Source organism: Geotrypetes seraphini, chromosome 7, assembly GCF_902459505.1.
Source record: "Geotrypetes seraphini chromosome 7, aGeoSer1.1, whole genome shotgun sequence".
Taxonomy (NCBI): Eukaryota; Metazoa; Chordata; class Amphibia; order Gymnophiona; family Dermophiidae; genus Geotrypetes; species Geotrypetes seraphini.
In genome coordinates, this window is record NC_047090.1 from 116851800 (window position 1) to 116870483 (window position 18684).

General features: G+C 44.7%; 1 protein-coding gene across 3 annotated transcripts in view; it reads right to left on the reverse strand.

The window, feature by feature from the left end:
• Positions 1-18684, reverse strand: part of SPTBN5 (spectrin beta, non-erythrocytic 5) — a 349132-nt gene that overhangs the window by 110242 nt on the left and 220206 nt on the right. For all 3 annotated transcript variants that reach the window (XM_033951049.1, XM_033951047.1, XM_033951048.1), the window contains exons 37-40: positions 17359-17463; positions 7816-8004; positions 5992-6147; positions 63-254 (exon numbers count right to left, since the gene is read on the reverse strand). In XM_033951049.1, the coding sequence (XP_033806940.1) occupies positions 63-254; positions 5992-6147; positions 7816-8004; positions 17359-17463 (642 nt within the window). The remainder of the gene's footprint in view (positions 1-62; positions 255-5991; positions 6148-7815; positions 8005-17358; positions 17464-18684) is intronic.

Below are 18684 nucleotides of genomic sequence, written 5' to 3' on the forward strand. Positions count from 1 at the left end.
TTATTTGATATAAAAAAACAACATCTCCTAATTGCCTCTATGTTAAAGCACAATTAACTCACTTTCTCCCTTATCCAGGCCTCCACCTGGTCCACTTTTTGCAGGAACTCCAGAAAGTCTCGACTGTCCTCCAGCATCTTCCCACGAGCTGCGGCAGCCTGCTTCAGCTTCTCCCAGTGTTTTTGCAGAGCCCAGCTTCTGCTGCTGATTTCTGCAGCCTTTGGGTGGCTCTTAATCAACAACACCTCCCCCTTCTGCAAAGAATAAAAAGGCAGCAGTAAAATAATGTTTGCTTCTAGAATTGCAATAGTCGGGGCTTAATGAATTGGGTTTAAGAGAATGAGAGTAAATATCAGTCTCCATCCTTCCTATACTTTGAAATGAAAGCAGGCATATCAGACACTAAAGAAGAAGCCAAAGAAAGGCCTCAATGACAAGGCATGTGCACAAAACATAGGAGTCGTGAGGAAAAGATGTCAAGTAATCAGTCACGGGTATATATTAATAAAGTGACTCTGGAACATTATACCCGTGACTGATTACTTGACATCTTTTCTTCACGACTCTTATGTTGTGTGAGCAACATGTCACTAACTACCACAGTTAAAGTTAGGAGGCCAAGATTCCAAGGATAGTTCATTGGTCCTGGTCCTAGAATTATTCCTGAGGCAGACTTGTGTACTTTTTCCCAGTTCCAATAAGTTATCTTGCTAGTTTCCATCCGAAAAAATAGGATGTTCATAAAATATTGCAACAAGTTAAAAATTAAAACTATCTGGAGAAAGGGCTACCCTGAACCTTCCCCCCACCCAAAAAAAAAAAAAAAATTCTAGGTAGATTACAAATTGTACATATATAATAGAAAGGACAAGTAACACATCTAACAAAATACAAGCATCCTATATAATAAAACGCTAGCCGCGCATGCGCACTCAGACCTGCGTGATCTGTGATCCCTGATCTGTGATCCGTAGGTCTGTGGTCACAGTGCGTATGCGGCGGCTAGATCGGGAAAGCACAGCACAGTCGGCGACTACCCCTCCCGCCCTCACTCACCACCAAAACCACTACCTCCTCCTTCTTGCCGGCTCACCCGTCTTTAAATGGAGAGAAAAGCGCTGCACCGCGCTAACGCTGGCTTTGCCGTCTTCTGTCCACTGCGGCCCGCCCTCTCTGACTACTTCCTGTTTCCGCTAGGGTTGGCCGCAGTGGATAGAAGATGCCGAAGCCAGCGGCTGTAGCCGCCGATCTCCGTTCCTCCAGCGGGAGGAGAGGGATCGCGGCCGCTCAGCGCCCCCACCGAGGAGCCCAACAATTTTCCGCTGCCCGGGACCCGAGTCATTTGCCGCCCACCCCATATTCCCTTCCCGCGGGCCCGACTGGCGATTTAAGCAGCGTGTGCAGCAGTCTTCACACGCTGCTTCGGGCCCTTCTACTGCCCTGATTTGCTCTGCCGCGTCTCTGATGATGTCATCAGGGACGTGCCAGAGTAAATCAGGGCAGTAGAAGGACCCGAAGCAGCGTGTGAAGACTGCTGCACACGCTGCTTGAATCGTCATGTGTAGTCGGGCCCGCGGGAAGGGAAGGGAAGGGGGGGCAGCAAAGGACTTGGGATTGCGTTTGTAGTCTCGACCGCGGGAAGAGAAAAGGGGGTAGAGGAAATGCTAATGCTGCTGCACAGAGAACTGGTGTGGGGGGAGGGAATGCTGCTTTGGACAGACAGACAGAGGGAGGAAGGGAGACAGAAAGAAAAGAAGAAAGACACAGGGGCAGGTGCACAGGGAACTGGTGTGGGGGGAGGGACATGGAGGGGGAGGGAATGCTGCTTTGGACAGACAGAGAGGGACGAAGTGAGACAGAAAGAAAAGAAGAAAGACACAGGGGCAGGTGCACAGGGAATTGGTGTGGGGGGAGGGAAATGGAGGGGGAGGGAATGCTGCTTCAGACAGACAGACAGAGGGAGGAAGGGAGACAGATAAAAAAGAAGAAAGACACAGGGGCAGGGAGATACACAGAAAGACAGACAGACAAAGGGGGCCAGGGACAGAGACAGACAGTGGGAGTCACGTCAGGAGGGGTGCGGGATGCGGCAGAGGGAACTTTTCCAAGGGGTGCAACTGGGCGGCTGTCAGGAACCTCTGATCAGGGGCAGAGCAAGGTAAGTGTATCATAGGGATAAGAAGGAGGAGGGGGAGAAAAAGGAAGGGACGCCTACTGCTGGACAGTGGGAGAAGGAAAGAGGTGTTGATGGACATGGGGGTGAAGAAAAAGGAACGGAGGCCTAATGTTGGACAGGGGGAGAAGGAAAGAGGTGCTGCTGGACAGGGGGGAGGTAAAACAAAGGGAGAAGGGCTGCTGCTGCATAAGGGAGAGCAGTGAAGGGGTGGTGGTGGACACAGGGGAGGTAAAAGGAAGGGAGAATGGACAGGGGGAGCAGGCAAGGGGTGGTGATGGACAGCCAAGGAAAAAGAAAGACAGAAAGAAAGAAAGCGGCTAAGGAGAGAGAAAGAAAGAAATAAAGAGAGACACACACACACATATATTCTAGCACCCGTTAATGTAACGGGCTATAAGACTAGTACTTTCATATATAGATAAAATTAATAAAAATGTAAGCACTGATAAATTGCTTCGTAACCCAATTTTTATCTGATATTTTTATGAGAAGGCTTTTATGAACAAATATGTTTATAACTGCTTCTAGAATATCAACAGTAACTCCACCCTACAAAGTTCAAGTAGTATTGCAGTCCACAATTGTGGTCCTACTACTTGGAAAGTTGTGGAGCGATGACTCTGAAGGTTGATTGTGCAATGAAAGGACATCCAATGCCCTGAATGGGACGCCAGTTGCAATGAGCTCCCCAGCTGCGGAGACTGGCATCTGTTGTCACCATGACCCAAGATGCAATCTGCAGCTGCATGCCTCTGGAAAGGGATTGTGGCCTGAGCCACCAATTCATGCTGGCCCGGGGCTCCAGAGTCCAAGGAAGAGAAGTCTGCTATGCTTCCATTTGTAGAGACCAGCAGGAGAGGAAAGCATGCTATACGGGACACATGTGCCCTCTCCCAAAGGACCACATCTATGGAGGTCACCATGGATCCTAGAACCATGCAGAGGGAGCAGCTTTGTCCATAATACAAGAAATCTGAGAGCACAGCTTCTATCTGCCTGCCTCTAAAAGAAAAACTCTGCTTGTTGCCGTATCAAAAAAGACCCTTAGATATTCTAGGGATTGTGTCAAGGGGATTTTTATCTACAAAGCTTATGCTGGATGATAAATTTTGAGGGTTGAGGCTATAGCGATAGGGGCTTCATTCTTCCAAGCCTTAAAAATTAATGTGAAAACTTTGACTGGATCCTCCAGTAGACAGGAAGCAAATGTAAAGAACTGGTGTAATGTGTTCAAATTTAGAGGTGTGTGTATCCAAATATGCAGCTGGATTTTGTGCAACTTGTAGAGTACTGAGAACAAAAGTAGATAATCCAATTAAATAAGGCATTATACTGTAATAATCAAGATGGGGAATGGCTGTTGTACTTTGGAGAACAAATGGAAAAAATGATTATTTTGGGGAAAAGGTAACTAAAGTCTCCAGAAACAAAAAAAATGAGGCTTTATATGAATTCTGCTAGAGCAAACAGGTTGAAATAGAACAGTCCAAACCCCATACTTTTATGTGAAAAAATTTAAAAAAATTACAGAAGTTCAAACTTTTGCAGACTGTTTATGGATCCATGACATGAAAAATCAGCCACTCTCAACATTTTGGATTTGAGACTTTAGTTTCCTTTTCTCAGAGATAGCTACAAATTGTCAAGATGCTAATTGTAGTTTAAACAAGATCATCTTAATCAAGTTTCAAGTTTATTATGTCTTGATATACTGCTTTATATACCAAAACGATTTACACCTTTACAATGATATAAAAATGAATTAAAAATCAGGGGAAAGGACATACAAACATAGCAACTATTAAGACAAAAACTGAAACAAAGGGCTCCTTTTACTAAGCTGGCGTTAGTTTTTCCGCATAGCGCAGGGGTTAGCGTGAGCTAATCTGCAGCGAGCGCTAAAAACGCTACCGCAGCTTAGTAAAAGGAGCCCAAAGGGAGAAAGGGTAAGGATACAATATTAAAACAAAAGGGGAAGGTACAGGAGAAAACATCAGGGAAGTTGGGTTACCTGGAATAAGCCTCGTCTCTTTTTTTTATTATTATTATTCCTAAATCTCAAAAGCATCTTTAAAGAGAAAGGTTTTAAAATTGGATTTAAAGTTATTTAAACTTGTTTCCTGTAGCAAGGTTAGGGGAAGGGCATTCCATAATGTTGGCGCTAAGTATGGCAGAATCCACCACCACCCCTACATAATGACGTTCCTTATGGATTGGAATTACATAGCCATACGCAGGATTTTAGCACATGCTAAACCCGCGCTACGCTTCTAGAACTTATGCCAGCTCAATGCTGGTGTTAAGGTCTAGCGCGTGCGGCAATTTAGCGCGCGCCATTCCTCGCGTTAAGGCCCTAACGCACCTTTGTAAAAGGAGCCAAAGTGTTTGGACAGTTCACTAAAGAGGTGTGAGGCAAAAACAAGATGAGATTTTCCTACATTGAGCTGAAATGGCGTCCAATTTTTTATTGGGTTTAATGCATTCAATTAGTCGTTTTATAGCTGCATCAACAGAGGTTTCCATGGAAAAAAAAGAATGATAAATCATTGACATATAGGGGTCCTTTAACTAAGGTGCGCTAGCCCTTTAAATGCATGCTAAATGCTAAAGCGCCCATTATATTTTATGGATGCATTAGCATTTAGCGTGCGCTAAAACAGCTAGCACGCCTTAGTAAAAGAGGGGGATAATTTGCAATTTGAATCCAAACAAGAATATAGTTTCCAAACTGGAGTTATGTATATATTAAAGAGCACAGCTGAGAAGGCTGAGCCCTGCAGTATCCCCCAAATCAAGGTTAATCCAAGAAGAACGGGATTCTGAAACCTCTTGAGAGCATTTCCCAACTATTTCAAGACTCTCTGGTCTATCAATTAAAATTGATGTCATGGGTAATCATTTAAAAAAAAGTAGTCCCTGGTCAAAGTGCTTCAATGTTATGTTTGTGCCTAAAGCCAAATTGATGGTTATCTAATAAACCATTATGGTCTATAAACTCTTGAAGCTGTTGAAGGAACAAGATTTCAAAAATTTTAGCCAAAAATGGAAGTGCAGAAATCAGCCTGTGATTGGTTGAAAATGTAGGATCAAGTTTCTCTTCCTTTAATAAGGGAGTAATGAGGTTCTTTTCAAACACTGTGGTACAAGACTTTCTGGGAAAGATCTATTAACCAGCCCTACAATACTGTATACAGTCAAACCTCGGTTTGCGAGTAACGCGGTTTGCGAGTGTTTTGCAAGATGAGCAAAACATTCTCGCAAATCTTGTCTCGCAAACCGAGAATCTCGGAGAGAGCGAAAACCAGAAGGCCTTAAGCATGCGCAGATGCTCAAGGCCCAGGCAAGAGGCAAGAACTTCTTTCACCGGCACCAGCCCATCCTGTGGGCTGCGTGCCGGTGCCAGATGGGGTAAGGCTGAATGCTGTTTGGGGGGGGGAAGCGATGCCGGTTCTCGGGGGAGGGTGGTGGAGCAGCACCGCTGGCCTTGGTGGGTGGGTGGGAACGTATCAAGCCAGTTTCCCTTATTTCCTATGGGGAAACTTGCTTTGATATACGAGTAATTTGGTTTACGAGCATGCTTCTGGAACGAAATATGCTCGTAAACCAAGGTTCCACTGTATTCAGTTATGAGAACCTTCATGGCTTTATATGGGCTGTAATCTTTCCCTCTGTGTCACAGTTATCGCCTGTCTGTTGAAAATGGTCTTTGTCCGTGTGCACTAAATTTTACTCCATTGTAAACTGCTTTGATGCTCATGACAAAAGACAGCATAGCAAATTGATAACCATAATATACAACCATTTCTGGGGCTTACCTCGACAATGGCTGTGATGATCTCTTCATGAGCCAGAATCTCAGCCTCAAAGACCTGGTTTTTCTGTTGTAGCTTCAGTTTGTCCTGCAGCTCACTGATGTCTTGGTGCCCAGTGTCCTCCAGCTGCTGCATACGCTCACTGATCCAGTCTTCAGCCTGAAACAAGGAGAACAGGGTGAACATACAGTGCCATAATTAGCTCTCCGCAAAGTTAATACTCAAGAGTACATTTTCTGAGTGATAGATCATCATCATCTTGAAATGGATGAGAGGAAGCATACTATGCATTTTCACCCACAGAATTCATATTCCCAGATTTTCCATCCACAATAAAGTACATGGATCTAAGGCGCAAAAAAATACTTCTTATGCAATATAATCTATATATACCTTCCTTCATTCACAACTACCCAGGGAAACTCCCCATATAATAAAACACCCCCTACCACATCCCTCGTATCCATCCCAGCCATTACAGTGGCAGTCTTAGTGACCACAGAGCCTAGCTGTGCCCAAATACTGGCAATATAGGTCCTGAGCCTGGCCACTAGGTGTCACTATTGTGTGATAGCTGGGATGCCCTCCATAGTATCCCATCCCGGGCCAGCCCAGAAAGCAGAAGCCAGGCTCTAGCAGCAACATAATCTATTAAACACATTTGTTTTCATCTTTTTTCATAAAACTCAGCTGCAAATTGTAAATAGTGGCAGGACAACTGAATTTTATGGTGACTTTGGTGAAGGTCTTGATAGGTTTGAGATGTCTGCTTGCAGTGACATTTTTCATTGCAACACCTCTATAAACAAAGGCTGTTGACTGCATTTCTGACTCTGCATCTTGTTCATAGAAATTATCAGTAACCCTGTATTTTGCCTCATAGACCATGTCACAGGCACTACATCCTGTATCACAAAGCATAGCTCCTGTTCTACATCCTATTAGCACAGAACACAGTTCCTGCACCCCATCCTGTATCACTTATTAATGTTTCTTATAACCTTATTTCATCATATTTTTTAGTATGTACTGTTTCAACAAATAACCCACGCCCAAATGCACTAAATAGGACCAGTAAGACCACAGGGGTCCTCTCTGATCCAATTTTAGACTGATTCTAAAAGAGCTATTGATGCACAAAATGATTCGTGCGGAGGTTAATTGTAATCCCCGTCTCTCCTGCCCAATTTATCGCTGTGAGAGCAACTCTCACACATGCGCAGAGCCAGCAGGGGAAGCCCGAACAGCTGAGAGACAGGAGAAGCTCCGAAGCAGCCTACTGCCACTCAGCGGTTCGGGGCAGGAAAACTTTTTTTTTCTTTTTTTAATGGTCACAGATGCTGTGTGTATGTTACACATGCACAATATCTGCCCCATTAAAAAAAAAAAAGGAAAAAGCCCCTTCCTAACATCCCCTGGGCCGCCCCCTCCCCCCCCGCAGCAGCAAAAATGGCAGGAAGGATGCCTATTCACTCCTGCCAATGTAGGCCCCCCACCCTCTGAACCATTCCTTACCCCTCCCCCCAAAAAGGCAGGAGGGATGCCCACTCCCTCCTGCTACTGGATGCTCCTCAGAACCTCCCCCGACCTCCCCCCCCCCAATACCTTTTTGTCAAGAGACCAGGAGGGAGGCTCGGTCCCTCTCAGCTCTGAGGCCTGACAAAACAAAATGCTGGGCCTTCCCCTCTCTCTGCATCCCTGGTTTAGTAACAATCATTAGATGATCACTGACTTTAGTGCATCTGGCCCCAAATTTGGTCTAATACAAATCTTAAACATTTACTTATTTACATTATCTATAGCCCTCAGTGTGTCATGCTTTTTTACCTCTGCCAGACTTTGATTGAAGAGTGCCAGAAGATGTGCAGTGTTCAGTTCTTTCCTTCGGGCCTGCGAGAGGTCCCTGATCAATTTTCTCCTCTCCAGTACTGAGTTCAACCTGGCCTGGAACTGCACAGTCCCTTGCTTCCCATTTTCTTTCTGCAACCTTACTACCTGCTCCTGCAGGGACACCTCCTAGAAAGAGATGTGCACGGTCAAAAACCTTTCCAGAACCTGCTTCCCCTCAGTTCGGGTCTTCTATACAGGGCACGGTAGCAAAAAGAATTGGCAAAGGCTCATGGAATTGTAGCATCGGAAAATTATAGCGAATGTGACAACTTACCACTGGAATATTTGAGTAATTCCAACATCTTGAGTGATTTTCATGCTATGGGCACCTACGTTGTCTAACTGACCCAGTTTACATTTTGGTGATAACAGAAAATATTATTTGGGATTAATTACACTTGACAACAAATTTTTCCAAAGGTTTTGCTTCCTTAAAACAAATTGGTGATTATGATAGACCCCTTCAAATTAAGTACAAATATAATTTCCCACTGACTGTATCACGTAGGAATTTTGAGAAACACGATCGTATCTTTAATTGATTTTTAATGCACAAAGTTTCTGATACTCTGTGATAGTTTGCCATGGCTAAAAGTGTTTTCCAGCAGATTTTTGTTTGTACTCTATGTTCAGTGCATCTCGTTGCATTGTCAAACAACAGTCAGCCAGCATTGATGGATTCCAGTTGCCCTGATATCTTTTTTCCAAAGTGGCAATATCCTGGTGAAACCTTTCGCCATGTTCATTGCTGACTGCAGGAAAGAAGTCCAAGTGTGCATGTAGAAAGTGCATCTTCAGTGACATGCTGAACTTCATGGTTTTGTATGTTCTAAGAAGTTTGTCAACCAGTTAAATATAGTTTGGTGCTCTGCAACTGCTCAAAAAATTCTCAATGGCATCCTTGAATGTTTTCCAGGCGATTTTCTCTGGCCCATCTAACAGATCTTTAAATCTCTCGTCATTGATGACGTGTCTGATCTGTGGACCAACAAAAATGCCTTCCTTAAACTTGGCATCAGTTATTCTGGAAACATCTGTCTTAAATAAAGAAAACCTTTGCCTTCCTTGTTCATCGCTTTTACAACATTTTTCATCAGTCCAAGTTTTATGTGGAGGAGTGAAAAATATCTTTGTCGGGTCAACAAGTGGTTCACGCACCACATTTTTCTGTCCTGGAAAACAATTCTTATGGAGTGGCCAGTTCTTTTGAATGTAATGCAACTCCATAGCATTAAAACAACAGTGCTTGGTATATCTAAGCTGCATTCCAAGTAGCAGATCTACTGCAAACTCATGGAAACACTAATCAAACATAAATTAGATGCAATCTTGGATGAGGAGAATCTACAGGATCCCAGTCAACACGGATTCACCAAGGGTAGGTCCTGCCAATCCAATCTCATCAGCTTCTTTGACTGGGTAACAAAACAGCTAGACTTGGGAGAATCCGTGGACGTCGTATACCTAGACTTCAGCAAAGCTTTCGATAGTGTTCCGCATCACAGGCTGTTGAGCAAGATGAAAACAATGGGGCTGGGAGAAACACTAACTACATGGGTCAATGACTGGCTGAGTGGCAGACTTCAGAGGGTGGTAGTTAACGGTACCCTCTCTAAAACATCGGAGGTGACCAGTGGAGTACCGCAGGGCTCAGTCTTGGGCCCATTCCTTTTCAACATATTCATAGGGGACCTAACTCAGGGGCTTCAAGGTAAGATAACGTTATTCGCTGATGACGCCAAACTATGCAATATAGTGAGAGACGGCAATTCACCCGATACTATGACACAGGACCTATATTTGTTGGAGCTTTGGTCCTCGACCTGGCAGCTGGGCTTCAACACTAAGAAATGCAAGATCATGCACCTCGGCAGCAGAAATCCGTGCAGAACTTACACCTTGAATGGTGAGATCTTAGCTAGAACTTCAACAGAACGAGACTAGGGAGTGATCATCAGCGCAGACATGAAAACTGCTGATCATGTGGGGAAGGCTTCATCTAAGGCAAGACAGTTGTTAGGTTGCATCCGCAGGAGTTTCGTCAGCCGGAAGCCTGAAGTCATAATGTCATTATACAGAACCATGGTGAGACCTCATTTGGAATACTGTGTGCAATTCTGGAGGCAACACTACCGAAAAAATGTGCTGAGAGTAGAGTCGGTGCAACGGATGGCCACCAGGATGGTCTCGGGGCTCAAGGATCTATCGTACAAGGAAAGGCTGAAAAATTTGCGGCTGTACTCACTCGAGGAACGTAGGGAGAGAGGAGACATGATCGAGACGTTTAAGTATATTACCGGCAGTATCGAGATGGAAGAAGAGATTCTCTTTCTCAAAGGACCCTCAGCCACAAGAGGGCATCCGCTCAAACTCAGGGACGGGAAATTTCATGGCGACACCAGGAAATATTTCTTCACCGAGAGAGTGGTTGATCCTTGGAACGAGCTCCCGGTGCAGGTGATCGAGGCAAACAGCATGCAAGAATTTAAGAGCAAATGGGATGCCCATGTGGGATCCCTTAGAGGGTTAAGCCAAGGGAACCTGTCACCCGGAGTGGGATCCCTAGGATAGTAGACTTGGGGGTGGGTCAGTAGAGTGGGCAGACCTGATGGGCTATGGCCCTTATCTGCCGTCATCTTTTATGTTTCTATGTTACTTAAGATCACCACAGATGTTCCAGTTGTACTTTGTGAACTGGATATGCTTTAACAGCTATTCCATGTTTTCATATACTTTTACATAGCCTTTTCAGGCAGCATCCATCAAGCCCATGTAAAAATATGCCCTGGCATGCCCAGACTGCATTGTTTCCATGGACATACAACCTGCCCTGAATGTATGCTTGGACATGCCCATACTATATCCAGCAAGGTATAACATAAGCAATAGGCCTATGTTAAGAATTACGCTAAGAATTAATTGCATTAGCCTGAAAGTATAACAAGAAATTGTAAAAATGTACTTTTTTGTTAAAACGGTACGTGATATGTAATTTTAAACAAGATTTTTGTGATCATCAGCCAAAAATCTGTAAGATACACCCGGAAGTGTTGAAGAAGCAAAAACTTGGTTGTTCCCTGTTATATAAAGCTTTTTCTGCATTTAAAGCCTGCTTTACATGCAGAAAAGGCATTTTATGAAATTGCACAGTGATATGGGCACATTGGGGAAATTCTATTAATGGCACCCAAAATATCGGTGCAGTAAAAAACATTGCTTAGTGCTATTCTATGGAATTGCACTTAGCGCCAGGACTCACAAATAAATTAGGCGTGACTATTTACACCAGCTAAAACCTAGTGTAAATCCCCATGCCAATCTTAGACACTAATCGGCTGTATTCTATAATAGCGCATATAAATTTTCACAACACCCATGATCTTCCCAAGCTCCTTCCATGGCCATGCCCCCTTTTACGTTCCATGCACTTCTTTATATGATACGCCTACAAAGGTGCCCATGGAAATTCTATTTATGTCAATTAGTGCCAATAATTACTTGCTAGTGACCAATTATCACCATATATAGAAGCAGCATATGTAGAATCCGGGAGAATGTACAAGTGGTAACAAGGCACATCCTTATCACCTCATTGTTTATAGGCATTTTTGGGGGTACAGTTCAGATACATCAGGAATGGAAAAGGCAAGTGAGGTGTCTAGATCAACCTGTGGTAATTTTATTAAATGTAGAAAGTCTCTCCAGGATTGTTTATTTTGTCAGTTAGAGCAGTGTTCTTCAACCTTTTTACACCTATGGACTGGCGGGAAAAAAAAAAATTATTTTGTGGACCGGCAAACTACTAGGACTGAAATTTAAAAACCCCGTCTCCGCGAGCTCGGTCCTCGCAAACCATCTGATCCCATCCGCACAAGCCTCAGTTATGATTGTATACTGAATGTATTTTATTAAAGTATAAAAAGAAACAATATTCTGTACAATTGTCATTTTATAAATACAAATAATACAGAGCAAGGATCAACAAAACCCCTGTCTCCTCTCCCCTTCACATATATCCCTTCTACTATCAAGAAAACTGAATAAGCCAAATTATTACAGAATGCTACACAGAAATATCATGCTTACAGAATACCGCAGTCACACATAGAAGGAATAGGGTTAGGGGAGTGCAACTAGGGCAACTGCCCCCCTGGTCAGAGAGAGCCCTAAGCCACTGCCTGGACTTTGCAGTCCCCAGTTATGTCTAACACTAGCTCTAGCAGGATATATAGTTCAAATCTGATATATTCTAATCACAAAACAGAAATAAAATTATTTGTTTCTACCTTTTGTTGTCTCTGGTTTCTGCTTACATCTTCTTTTTACTCTCTTCCTTCCAGCGTCTGCCCTCTCTGTCTCTTCAATCCAGCATCTGCCCCTTCCATCTACTGTCTAACCTCTCCCCCTTCCATATGGTATTTGTCTTCTTTCTATGCCCCCTCCCCTTTCCATCCAACCTATGCCCCTCTCTCCTTTTTACACGATTCATTCCAGCTTCACTGCTCTCTTCATTTTTATCTCTCCTACACCAGATCTAGCATCTTTGTCCCTCTCAATTTCTCTGCTGGCCCCCCTTCCCATCTCATTCCTGTCTCTCCCCTTCCCCTCCTCTAATCTCCCTGCAAGCTGTTTCCTTCCTTTTTTCTTCTCCCTTCCCTCCTCCCCCTGTCCAACAGTAGTTCTCTTCCCTTTCCTTTCCCTCCTCCCCTTCCAGCAGCATCTCTCCTTCTCCCTCTCCAGGTCCAGTAGCAGCTGTCCCTTTTTCCCCTTGCTCAGCAGCTTCCCAGACTCCTTTCCCTCCTCCCCTCCCAGCAGCATCTCTCCTTCTCCCTCTCCAGGTCCAGTAGCAGCTGTCCCTTTTTCCCCTTGCCCAGCAGCTTCCCAGACTCCTTTCCCTCCTCCCCTCCCAACAGCATCTCTCCTTCTCCCTCTCCAGGTCCTGTAGCAGCTGTCCCTTTTTCCTCTTGCCCAGCAGCTTCCCAGACTCCTTTCCCTCCTCACCTCCCAGCAACATCTCTCCTTCTCCCTCTCCAGGTCCAGTAGCAGCTGTCCCTTTTTCCACTTACCCAGCAGCTTCCCACACTCCTTGCCCTCCTCCCCTCCCAGCAGCCTCTCCTCCCTCTCCAGGTCCAGTAACAGCTGTCCCTTTTTTTTTTTTCACCATGCCCAGCAGCTTTCTCCCCTCCCAGCAACTCTCCTTACTTGCCAGCGCTGCGATTCAGTAAGGCAGCCTCGGGTCTTTTGTTGGGTCGCACCGCCTCTGAGGAAAGCGGAAGTTGCATCATCAGAGGCGGCCCGACTCAGCAAAAGCTCCAAGGCTTCCTTCCTGAATTGCTGCGCTTGTAAGGAGAGCCGCTGGGAGGGAAGAAAGCACAGTCTAAGGCTCCCCATTATCTCTCCGGCCCTGCGCTCCTCGATCTCGCCGGTCCTGCGCGGACCGGCAGAAATTTTCTGCAGACCGACACCGGTCCGCGGACCAGCGGTTGAAGAACTGTGAGTTAGAGTACAAAAACTTAGGTCTCAACTAGGATCCCAGTTTCGGCAGTATACACTAGTGCTGCCCGATTCAGGAAAAATAATTTTGATTAGATTCAGCCTATTGAATTGGTTTTTCGATTCAATTCAATTTTCCTGCCCAATTGGGTTTTTTGTTGTTTTTTTTTTCAAACATCCTGGTGAGTTTATTTTATAGCCTCTTCACCCCCTTTGCCTTCTCCTAACCACACTGGTGCTGTGGTGTAAACAAAATAAACAAACAAAAAAGACTTTTCCTCTCTTTGTTAAATCCTAGCTCACGTTTGCGGTCTAACACCACCTCTGGCAGGATACACGTTTCAAATCTGACATATTGTAATCACAAAATGGAAAATAAAATTAGTTTTTCTACCTTTTGTTGTCTGGTCATTGTTCAAATCTTGTTGGTCCCAGGCTCTGGTTGTCATCTGATAACTTGCTTGCCAGGATCTCCTTCTTTCTTCTTTCTCCGTGCTAACCATCCATCTGCCATCTCTGTCCTCCCCTTCCATTTCCCTTCCCTCCCCCAGAGGTCTGGCATCTTTCCTTTTTTTCGTCTCCATCCACAGATCTACCTTTTCTCAACTACCCTTTCATCAAGCATCTCTCCCTCCTTCCCCACCACCCCAGGGTCTACCATCTCTCCCTTTATTTTCTCAACTACCCTCCTATCCAGTATCTCTATTCCCCCTCCTCCACACCATCCCTTGTGTCCAACCTCTCTCCCTTTCTGTTCCTTCCCTCCCTAAATCCCATTGTCCATCATCTCTCTCCCTCTCCTCTATTTTTAGACCCATTATGTCTTCCCCCCCAAAGTCCAGCATATGTACGTCTCTCTGAACCCCCCTTCCCTCCCTGCCTCCATGTACTTCTACATCAGGGCCCCCCTCCCCTGAAGGTCTGTCCCCCCCCCTAAAAGCCTGCACCTCCCCCTGAAGGCCTGCACCCCACCTCTGAAGGCCTGTGCCACCATCCTGAAGGCCTGTCCCCCTCTTGAAGGCCTGTCCCCCCTTAAAGGCCAGTCCCCCCTGAAGGCCTGTGCCACCATCCCTGAAGGCCTGTCTCCCCCTTGAAGGCCTGTCCCCCATTGAAGGCTTGTCCCCCCCCCCTTAAAGGCCTGTCTCCCCTGATGGCCTGCAGCCCACCCCTAAAGGCCTATCTGTCCCCCTGAAGGCCTGTGCCACCATCCCTGAAGGCCTGTTTCCCCCTTGAAGGTCTGCACCCTCCCAAGGCCTGTCCCCACTAAAAGCCTGTTCCCCCCTCCCCCCAAGAAGGCCTGGGTGTTCCCCCTGGCCTCCCGCGCAACATTTACCTAATAGGAGCAGCCTGCAGAGAAGATCGCGGTGATAGCGATCTTTGCAAACTGCTTCGGAGCTGTTTCCTCTGCCACGGTGCCGTTCCTCCTCTGACGTCAGAGGCAGGATCGCGGAGGAGGAAACAGCTCTGAAGCAGTTAGCAAAGATCGCTAGCACCGCAATCTTCTCTGCAGGCTGCTCCTATTAGGTAAATAGTGTGCGGGAGGCCAGAGGGGAAGCCGGGCGCCAGGGGGGAAGCCGGACGCCAGCACTTCCCGACTGACCCTCCCCCTTGCCCTCTAAAGCAGGTGTGGTAGCGGTCGGCCAGAAAGAGCAGCGCAGCCGTCCTTGCTTTAGGGGTCGAGGGGGGCCAGAGGGGAAGCCAGAAGCCAGGGGGGAAGTCGGACGCCAGCACTTCCCGACTGACCCTCCCCCTTTCCCTCCAAAGCAGGTGCAGTAACGGTCGGCCAGAAAGAGCAGCGCAGCCGCTCCTGCTTTAGGGGTCGAGGGGGGAGGGTCAGCCGAATCGGGAAGCCAATTTTTTTTCGATTCGAATCGATTCACCCGAAGTGAATCGGTGAACCAATTTGAATCGTGAATCGGGCAGCACGAGTATATACCGCCTTCCTCAGGGGACTGACAAACAACAAACGTGCACAGTTCGCTTTGAAAAAAGAGGCAAAACGTGTTGGCGTCTTTCAACTGCTTACATTTAATAAAATTATTTCTGGTTGATCTAGACATCTCACTAGCCTTTTTCGTTTGTGTGCTATATTTCAAGGCACAATCTCTCTCTCTCTGTTTTGTTGCTTTTACATCAGGGGTGGAGTCATGGCCTATTTGTGTATTTCATATGATATACTCATGTATACAGCTTTTGAGCAGGTGTAAAATGTGTGTATCCTGTTATAAAATCAAGTCCATAAAGATAACTTGGCTCACCCAGCTTGCTGACATGTCTGCCTCCTGTCTGGCACTTGCCCTATTTGATTACTAATTTTTTTATTTATTTTTTTTCTTTTCCTGGGCATTTTTCTGTCCTGGAACCAAATTCTTATGGAGTGGCCAGTTCTTTTGAATGTAATGCATGTTAATTTAGGTTACTGCAGAAACATATTGACACCTCACTATGTTGTAAATTGAATAATGCAATTTGTGATGAACAATGAAAGCAGTGTAATTCCAGTTCATACCGGCATTATTTTTCCTGCCTAGGAGCATCAGACATGATAATCCTGGACAGAATGCTTCAAAGGGGCTGGGATTAGTTTAAAAAAGCATTGTCAGGCAGACCCTCTCCCTTTCCCCCTTTGTCCCTAGCAAAGACTCCTCAATGCTAACGTCACCGACTCCCCCCCCCCCACCACAGAGTCCTAGGGGCATGCCCAGCCCTGCTCCCACCCCACCATAGGATCCCCAGAATCTGATTCATGCTCCTCACGCCCTGTAGACCTCTTGATCTAGGCCATGCCCCACAATGCCACCTCTTTCTCTTCCTGTACTGAGCCTGTTGATTGATAGCATGAACTATTGGCCAATAATACCAGTATTACTTTATCAATAGATATGCTGTTGCATTATCATATGATACTGTGCTATTTGGTATGGCAATGAGAGCAAAAAGTCAGATTTCTACAAATAATAACAAATTATTACTTATAATGACTGGGGTTGCCATTCAACAAATTACGTATAATTGGAAAAATTGGAGTAGATTTAATTATAATTTCTGGTGGAATTCCTTATGTCATGTTTATAAAATGGAAAGATTTATTGCAATACAGCGCGGTTTTTTCAGGAAATTTCAGGGTGTATGGGAGCCATTTACAAAGTATTGTACCGATTAGATGACATTTTATTTTATTTTTTCCCCTTAAATTTACAAGTTTGATTGTGAGGGGGGGAGGGGAGGGTAAATTTATTGTTACATATTGTATAAGGTATTGATTATATCATAAGAAAGGGTGGGAAGGGTGGGAGATAAGAGCATATTATTTGTACCATTGATGATTATTAAATGTTATATTTATTGTTAATTTGTTTGGATATATTGTTACACTTATTGTAAATTTGAAAATGAATAAAGAATTAAAAAAAAAAAAATAGTTACGCTATTGAAGAAAAGTATATATTATTACTTGATCAGCAATATAGAGACACTGCTTCCTGAAACAAAAAAAATGTTTTTGGCTTGCACATTCCTCTTTGTACTTGCAACTATGCATTTGTAACTATGACCTAACTCTATTAATAGTTGTACCTGTACTAGCAACCCTATTGAATGTCCTTGCCAAACTGTCCATTGTAACTTCCTGAGTAACTGACCCAACCTCTTGTAATATAATCCAACCTTGAACTGAATAGGTAAAGGCAGAATAGAAAACCTGATTAACAAAATGTTACTGCTGATCTTGGCATTGAATTTTATGTACCTTTGTCTCTGATACAAATGCTGAAATAAATGCCTTTAAGACATCACCTTGTTACAGTGACTCAGTTACAGGATGTTCCCAGTTTCTTCCAGTAATAAGTGCCTGGATGAATATATGATGAGATACTTAAAAAAAAAAAAACTTGAGGAAAGGAACTAGTAAAACATTTTTATTTATTTTGTTGTTCCAGGACTGACACCCTTAGCTTTCTTTCGCTATGTAGTATTTAAAGCCTTCACCTTTTCATCCTGGGAGGCCAACAGCTTCTCAAAGGCCTCATGCTTCTTGATAAGACGCTCTGTGTCATCCACAGAATTTCCCAGATCACTAGATTTCAGATAAATCTAAGGAATGAAAATGGAGATATTTTAAAATGAAATAAAAAAAAAAACTAAGTTAAAATAGTTTTAGAAGTTCTAACAACGAATGTCTTTCTGAAGGAACACAAGATGGCTATTCATCCCTTCATTAACATACTGAAGATCATCACCTACATAAGCAAACACCTTAAGAGGGTAATTTCATAACAGGTTACCTAGGCTGGGAAGCTCGATAGGTGCCCATGAGTCTTGCTACTATCATAAACAGCCTAACAAAAGCAGCCCAATTGTAGTTAAAATGCTGCTGCATACATCAGCTTGGCACAGGTGGACATGGAGATGTGAAAGAGTAGCCTAATGGTTAGTGCAGTGGACCTTGATCCTGGCATGCTGGGTTCAATTCCCACTACAGCTCTCTGTGATCTTGGGCAAGTCACTGAAGGGCAAATTCTATAAGAAGCGCCCAAAAGGTAGGCGCCTAATAGGCACTGTTCAGCATACTTAAGCGCTAAGATAGGCGCCTAACTTTTACTTGTGCCTAGAGCTGGCCTATTTCTTGGGCGCCTCCAAAATAGGTTCCGTTCAACGTGATTCATTAAACAGCACCCAATTTCAAGTAAAATTGGGTGCTTTTTAATCAATCACGTTGAACAGAACCTATTTTGGAGGCGCCCAAGAAAGAGGCCAGCTTTAGGCACAATTAAAAGTTAGGCGCCTATGTTAGCGCTTAAGTATGCTTAAGAGCAGCGATTCTGAAGCAAGGCGCCTAACATGTAGCCACGCCCACGCCTTATGTGCATAGCGCCCAATTTTTGGAAGGCCGCCTAAATTTTTAGAGGCGTCTTGTTGCAGAATCATGCTTTCTTGATAGGCGCCTATGTTTCAATCAGTGCTGATTTAAAAAAATGAATTGAGCTTATTATTCCATTTAGAAAGATGCCTATCTAGTTGGGCGCCTCTGAAATATGTGCCTAACTTTAGGCTCTGGCTACAGAATTTGGGCCTTAATCTTCCACTGCCCCAGGTTCAAAACTTAGGGCTCCTTTTACAAAGGCACGCTAATGGTTTAACGCACATAATAGAGCGCGCTAAACCGCTGGCCACGCTAGCCGCTACCACCTCCTCTTGAGCAGGCAGTAGTTTTTTGGTTAGCGTGTGATTAAAAGTCGCGTGCGCTAAACCCGCTAGCGCGGCTTTGTAAAAGGAGCCCTTAGATTGTGGACCACTAGGACAGGTGCCTTCATA